At 43.6% G+C, this 7,500-nt stretch overlaps 1 protein-coding gene across 2 annotated transcripts in view; it reads right to left on the bottom strand.

Moving 5' to 3' along the window:
- LOC139383000 (tyrosine-protein kinase receptor UFO) overlaps nucleotides 1–7,500 on the bottom strand; it is an 81,200-nt gene that overhangs the window by 18,058 nt on the left and 55,642 nt on the right. For both annotated transcript variants that reach the window (XM_071127288.1, XM_071127289.1), the window contains one exon: nucleotides 7,384–7,475. In XM_071127288.1, coding sequence (XP_070983389.1) covers nucleotides 7,384–7,475 — 92 coding nt within the window. The remainder of the gene's footprint in view (nucleotides 1–7,383; nucleotides 7,476–7,500) is intronic.

Raw genomic sequence — 7,500 nt, 5'->3', positions numbered from 1 at the left:
CTACTGTATTGTACTGTACTCTACTGTACTCTACAGTAGTGTACTGTAGTCTACTGTACTATACTTTACTCTACTGTAGTGTACTGTACTCTAATGTACTCTACTCTACTGTACTCTACTGTACTGTACTCTACTGCACTCTACTGTACTCTACTGTACTGTACTCTATCTACTGTACTGTACTCTACTGTAGTGTACTGTACTCTACTGTACTCTACTGTAGTGTACTGCACTCTAATGTACTCTACTGTACTGTACTCTACTGTGCTTTACTCAACTCTACTCTACTGTACTGTAGTGTACTGTACTCTAATGTACTCTAATGTACTCTACTGTACTGTACTCTACTGTAGTGTACTGTGCTCTAATGTACTCTACTGTACTGTACTCTACTGCACTTTACTCAACTCTACTCTACTGTCCTGTACTCTACTATACTCTACTGTACTGTACTGTACTGCCCTCTACTGTACTGCACTCTACTGTACTGTACACTATAATACTGTACTATACTATACTGCACAGTACTGTACTCTACTATACTGTACTGTACTCTATTGTACTCTAATGTACTCTAGGGTACTCTGTTTTACTGTACTCTACTCTACTGTACTCTACTGTACTCTAGGGTACTCTGTTTTACTGTACTCTACTCTACTGTACTCTAGGGTACTCTGTTTTACTGTACTCTACTGTACTCTACTGTACTCTAGGGTACTCTGTTTTACTGTACTCTAGGGTACTCTGTTTTACTGTACTGTACTCTACTGTACTCTTGGGTACTCTGTTTTACTGTACTCTACTCTACTGTACTCTACTGTACTCTAGGGTACTCTGTTTTACTGTACTCTACTCTACTGTACTCTACTGTACTCTAGGGTACTCTGTTTTACTGTACTCTACTCTACTGTACTCTAGGGTACTCTGTTTTACTGTACTCTACTGTACTCTACTGTACTCTAGGGTACTCTGTTTTACTGTACTCTAGGGTACTCTGTTTTACTGTACTCTACTTTACTGTACTCTACTGTACTCCAGGGTACTGTTTTCTACTGTACTCTACTGTACTGTAGTCTACTCTACTGTACTGTAGTCTACTCTACTTTACTGTACTATACTGTACTCTATTGTACTGTGCTCTATTGAATGGTACTTGGCTGTAGATGGGTGTTATTAATGTATTAATGCTAAGCTCAGCTTATCTCTGGGTGGATTCAGCTAAAAACAGACCCTGTTATGATACTGTCCTCGTCAACGCTCCTCTATAGGACACTGAAGTACTGTGTTAGGCCAGGCACAGGCAAAGAGGGTAAACACTATACAGGTATAGCATACAGTATGCATGTAGTATTGTTTAGGTGGTATAGTATTCAGTATGTGTGTAGTATTGTGTGGTATACAATATGAATGTAGTAATGTATAGGTGGTATAGTATACAGTATGAACGTAGCATTATATAGTATACAGTATGTATGTAGTATTTTATAGGTGGTATAGTATTCAGTATGTATGTAGTATTGTATGGTATACAATATGAATGTAGTAATGTATCGGTGGTATAGTATACAGTATGAACATAGTATTATATAGTATACAGTATGTATGTAGTATTTTATAGGTGGTATAGTATTCAGTATGTATGTAGTATTGTATGATATACAATATGAATGTAGTTGTCACGCCCTGACCATAGTTTACTTTGTATTTTCTATGTTTTGGTTGGTCAGGGTGTGATCTGAGTGGGCATTCTATGTTACATGTCTAGTTTGTCCAGTTCTATGTTCGGCCTGATATGGTTCTCAATCAGAGGCAGGTGTTCGTCATTGTCTCTGATTGGGAACCATATTTAGGTAGCCTGGGTTTCACTGTGTGTTTGTGGGTGATTGTTCCTGTCTATGTGTTTTCACCAGATAGGCTGTTTAGGTTTTCGTTACGTTCATTACGTTCTTTATTTTGTAGTATTTGTATTGATTCGTGTTTTACGTTTGTTCATTAAAACATGGATCGCAATCTACACGCTGCATTTTGGTCCGACTCTCCTTCACATAAAGAAAACCGTTACAGAATCACCCACCACCAACGGACCAAGCAGCGTGTCAACAGGCAGCAACAGCAGCGTAAAGAGGAATGGACATGGGAGGACGTTTTGGATGGCAAGGGCTGTTACACTTGGGAGGAGATACTGGCTGGAAGAGATCGCCTCCCATGGGAACAGGTGGAGGCACTTAGGAGAGCTGAGGCAGCCGGAGAGAGGAGCCGGCGATATGAGGGAACACGGCTGGCAAGGAAGCCCGAGAGGCAGCCCCAAAAATTTCTTGGGGGGGGGCTAACAGGGAGTATGGCTACGCCAGGTAGGAGACCTGCGCAAACTCCCTGTGCTTACCGGGGGGCTAGAGAGACCGGACAGGCACCGTGTTATGCAGTGGTGCGCACGGTGTCTCCAGTGCGGGTGCATAGCCCGGTGCGGTATATTCCAGCTCCGCGTGTCTGCCGGGCTAGATTGAGCGTCGAGCCTAATGCCATGAAGCCGGCTCTACGCAGCTGGTCCCCAGTGCGTCTCCTTGGGCCGGCTTACATGGCACCAGCCTTGCGCTCGGTGTCTCCGGTTCGCCTGCATAGCCCAGTGCGGGCTATTCCACCTCGCCGCACTGGCAGGGCGACCGTGAGCATTCAACCAGGTAAGGTTGGGCAGGCTCGGTGCTCAAGAGCTCCAGTGCGCCTGCACGGTCCGGTTTTTCCAGTACCACCTCCACACCCCAGCCCTCCGGTAGCAGCTCCCCGCACCAGGCTTCCTGTGCGTGTCCTTGGCCCAGTACCACCAGTGCCAGCACCACGCATCAGGCCTACAGTGCGCCTCGCCTGTCCAGCGCTGTCGGAGCCCTCCTCCTCTCCAGCGCTGTCGGAGTCTCCCGCCTGTTTAGCGCTGTTAGAGCCTTCCTTCTCTACAGCGCTGCCGGAGTCTCCCGCCTGTTCAGAACTGCCAGTTAACATAGAGCTGCCAGTTAGCATAGAGCTGCCAGTTAGCATAGAGCTGCCAGTTAGCATAGAGCTGCCAGTTAGCATAGAGCTGCCAGTTAGCAAGGAGCTGCCAGTCTGCAAGGAGCTGCCAGTCTGCAAGGAGCTGCCAGTCTGCATGGAGCTGCCAGTCTGCAAGGAGCCGCCAGAGCTGCCTGTCTGCAGGATGCCGCCAGAGCTGCCAGTCTGCAAGGAGCCGCCAGAGCTGCCAGTCTGCAAGGAGTCGCCAGAGCTGCCAGTTAGCATGGAGCAGCCAGGGCCGCCAGTCAGCATGGAGCAGCCAGGGCCGCCAGTCAGCATGGAGCAGCCAGGGCCGCCAGTCAGCATGGAGCAGCCAGGGCCGCCAGTCAGCATGGAGCAGCCAGTCAGCATGGAGCAGCCAGTCAGCATGGAGCAGCCAGAGCAGCCAGTCAGCATGGAGCAGCCAGAGCTGCCAGTCAGCATGGAGCAGCCAGTCAGCATGGAGCAGCCAGAGCTGCCAGTCAGCATGGAGCAGCCAGTCAGCATGGAGCAGCCAGAGCTACCAGTCATCATGGAGCAGCCAGTCAGCATGGAGCAGCCAGAGCTGCCAGTCGACCAGACTCTTCCAGATCTGCCAGTCGTCCAGACTCTTCCAGATCTGCCAGTCGTCCAGACTCTTCCAGATCTGCCAGTCGTCCAGACTCTTCCAGATCTGCCAGTCGACCAGACTCTTCCAGATCTGCCAGTCGACCAGACTCTTCCAGATCTGCCAGTCGACCAGACTCTTCCAGATCTGCCAGTCGTCCAGACTCTCTCAGATCCGCCAGTCGTCCAGACTCTCTCAGATCCGCCAGTCGACCAGATTCTCCCAGATCCGCCAGTCGACCAGATTCTCCCAGATCCGCCAGTCGACCAGATTCTCCCAGATCCGCCAGTCGACCAGATTCTCCCAGATCCGCCAGTCGACCAGATTCTCCCAGATCTGCTAGTCGACCAGGATCTGCTGAAACCGCCAGCCAGCCAGGTTCTGGTAGTTTCTACTACCTGCCTGGGCTTCCTCTCAGTGCTGAGCTTCTTCTCAGTGCTGAGCTTCCTCTCAGTGCTGAGCTACCCATCTGTCCCGAGTTACCTCTGTCCCGAGCTGTCCCTCTGTCCCATGTTATCATTGTGGTGGGTAACCTATTTAGGGACGTTTAGGAGGGGGATTAAAACTGTCATGGAGTGGGGTCCACGTCCAGCGCCAGAGCCGCCACCGCGGACAGATGCCCACCCAGACCCTCCCCTATAGGTTCAGGTTTTGCGGCCGGAGTCCGCACCTTGGGGGGGGGGTACTGTCACGCCCTGACCATAGTTTACTTTGTATTTTCTATGTTTTGGTTGGTCAGGGTGTGATCTGAGTGGGCATTCTATGTTACATGTCTAGTTTGTCCAGTTCTATGTTCGGCCTGATATGGTTCTCAATCAGAGGCAGGTGTTCGTCATTGTCTCTGATTGGGAACCATATTTAGGTAGCCTGGGTTTCACTGTGTGTTTGTGGGTGATTGTTCCTGTCTATGTGTTTTCACCAGATAGGCTGTTTAGGTTTTCGTTACGTTCATTACGTTCTTTATTTTGTAGTATTTGTATTGATTCGTGTTTTACGTTTGTTCATTAAAACATGGATCGCAATCTACACGCTGCATTTTGGTCCGACTCTCCTTCACATAAAGAAAACCGTTACAGTAGTATTGTATAGGTGGTTTAGTATACAGTATGTATGTAGTAGTGTATAGTATACAGTATGTATGTAGTATTGTAAAGATGGTTAAGTATACAGTAGGTATGTAGTATTGTATAGGTGATACAGTATACAGTATGTATGTAGTATTGTATAGGTGATACAGTATACAGTAGGTATGTAGTATTGTATAGGTGATACAGTAGGTACGTAGTATTGTATAGGTGATACAGTATACAGTAGGTATGTAGTATTGTATAGGTGATACAGTATACAGTATGTATGTAGTATTGTATAGGTGATACAGTATACAGTATGTATGTAGTATTGTATAGGTGACCCAGTATACAGTAGGTATGTAGTATTGTATAGATGATACAGTATACTGTATGTGTGTAGTATTGTAAAGGTGGTTTAGTATACAGTGGGTATGTAGGTTTGTATAGGTGATACAGTTTACAGTATGTATTTAGTATTGTATAGGTGATACAGTATACGGTATGTGTGTAGTATTGTATAGGTGATACAGTATACAGTAGGTATGTAGTATTGTATAGGTGATACAGTATACAGTAGGTATGTAGTATTGTATAGGTGATACAGTAGGTATGTAGTATTGTATAGGTTATACAGTATACAGTAGGTTTGTAGTATTGTATAGGTGATACAGTAGGTATGTAGTATTGTATAGGTTATACAGTATACAGTAGGTATGTAGTATTGTATAGGTGATACAGTAGGTATGTAGTATTGTATAGGTGATACAGTAGGTATGTAGTATTGTATAGGTGATACAGTATACAGTAGGTATGTAGTATTGTATAGGTGATACAGTATACAGTAGGTATGTAGTATTGTATAGGTGATACAGTAGGTATGTAGTATTGTATAGGTGATACAGTATACAGTAGGTACGTAGTATTGCATAGATGATACAGTATACAGTAGGTATGTAGTATTGTATAGGTGATACAGTATACATTAGGTATGTAGTATTGTATAGGTGATACAGTATACAGTAGGTATGTAGTATTGTATAGGTGATACAGTAGGTATGTAGTATTGTATAGGTGATACAGTATACAGTAGGTATGTAGTATTGTATAGGTGATACAGTAGGTATGTAGTATTGTATAGGTGATACAGTATACAGTAGGTATGTAGTATTGTATAGGTGATACAGTAGGTATGTAGTATTGTATAGGTGATACAGTAGGTATGTAGTATTGTATAGGTGATACAGTATACAGTAGGTACGTAGTATTGCATAGATGATACAGTAGGTATGTAGTATTGTATAGGTGATACAGTAGGTATGTAGTATTGTATAGGTGATACAGTAGGTATGTAGTATTGTATAGGTGATACAGTATACAGTAGGTATGTAGTATTGTATAGGTGATACAGTAGGTATGTAGTATTGTATAGGTGATACAGTATACAGTAGGTATGTAGTATTGTATAGGTGATACAGTAGGTATGTAGTATTGTATAGGTGATACAGTAGGTATGTAGTATTGTATAGGTGATACAGTATACAGTAGGTATGTAGTATTGTATAGGGGATACAGTATACAGTAGGTATGTAGTATTGTATAGGTGATACAGTAGGTATGTAGTATTGTATAGGGGATACAGTATACAGTAGGTATGTAGTATTGTATAGGTGATACAGTATACAGTAGGTATGTAGTATTGTATAGGTGATACAGTATACAGTAGGTATGTAGTATTGTATAGGTTATACAGTATACAGTAGGTATGTAGTATTGTATAGGTGATACAGTAGATACATAGTATTGCATAGATGATACAGTATACAGTAGGTATGTAGTATTGTATAGGTGATACAGTAGGTACATAGTATTGCATAGATGATACAGTATACAGTAGGTATGTAGTATTGTATAGGTGATACAGTAGGTACATAGTATTGTATAGGTGATACAGTATACAGTAGGTATGTAGTATTGTATAGGTGATACAGTAGGTATGTAGTATTGGATAGGTGATACAGTAGGTATGTAGTATTGTATAGGTTATACAGTATACAGTAGGTATGTAGTATTGTATAGGTGATACAGTAGGTATGTAGTATTGCATAGGTGATACAGTAGGTACATAGTATTGTATAGGTTATACAGTATACAGTAGGTACGTAGTATTGTATAGATGATACAGTATACAGTAGGTATGTAGTATTGTATAGGTGATACAGTAGGTACATAGTATTGAATAGGTGATACAGTATACAGTAGGTACGTAGTATTGTATAGGTGATACAGTATACAGTAGGTACGTAGTATTGTATAGGTGATACAGTATACAGTAGGTACGTAGTATTGTATAGGTGATACAGTATACAGTAGGTATGTAGTATTGTATAGGTGATACAGTATACAGTAGGTATGTAGTATTGTATAGGTGATACAGTATACAGTAGGTACGTAGTATTGTATAGGTGATACAGTATACTGTATGCAGTATGTTGGACTAGGACTGTTTCTATCAATAGATGGGTGGGTATGTGTTGGGGCAGGCTTGCTTGACAGGAAGACTCTTTCCATCTAGCTAAACATATCCTGATGTCAGTTACATGTAAGGACATGTAGAGAAACGCCCATCTTCCACTGCTCTAGGATCAGGTAGGGAGGATCTAGGATCAGGTATGGAGAGACAGAGGGACTCACATGTGGCCTCAGTGGTCCTGCGGCTGTATGTACGTCGTGCTCTGTACCTCACCACCAGCTCTCCACTCTCCATCATGGGCTCAAACACTTCCCTGTTAACACACACACACACAAACA

This window comes from Oncorhynchus clarkii, chromosome 24 (assembly GCF_045791955.1).
Source record: "Oncorhynchus clarkii lewisi isolate Uvic-CL-2024 chromosome 24, UVic_Ocla_1.0, whole genome shotgun sequence".
Lineage (NCBI taxonomy): Eukaryota > Metazoa > Chordata > Actinopteri > Salmoniformes > Salmonidae > Oncorhynchus > Oncorhynchus clarkii.
Note: the sequence above shows the minus strand (reverse complement) of the source record. Positions and strands in the feature narration are given on the sequence as shown.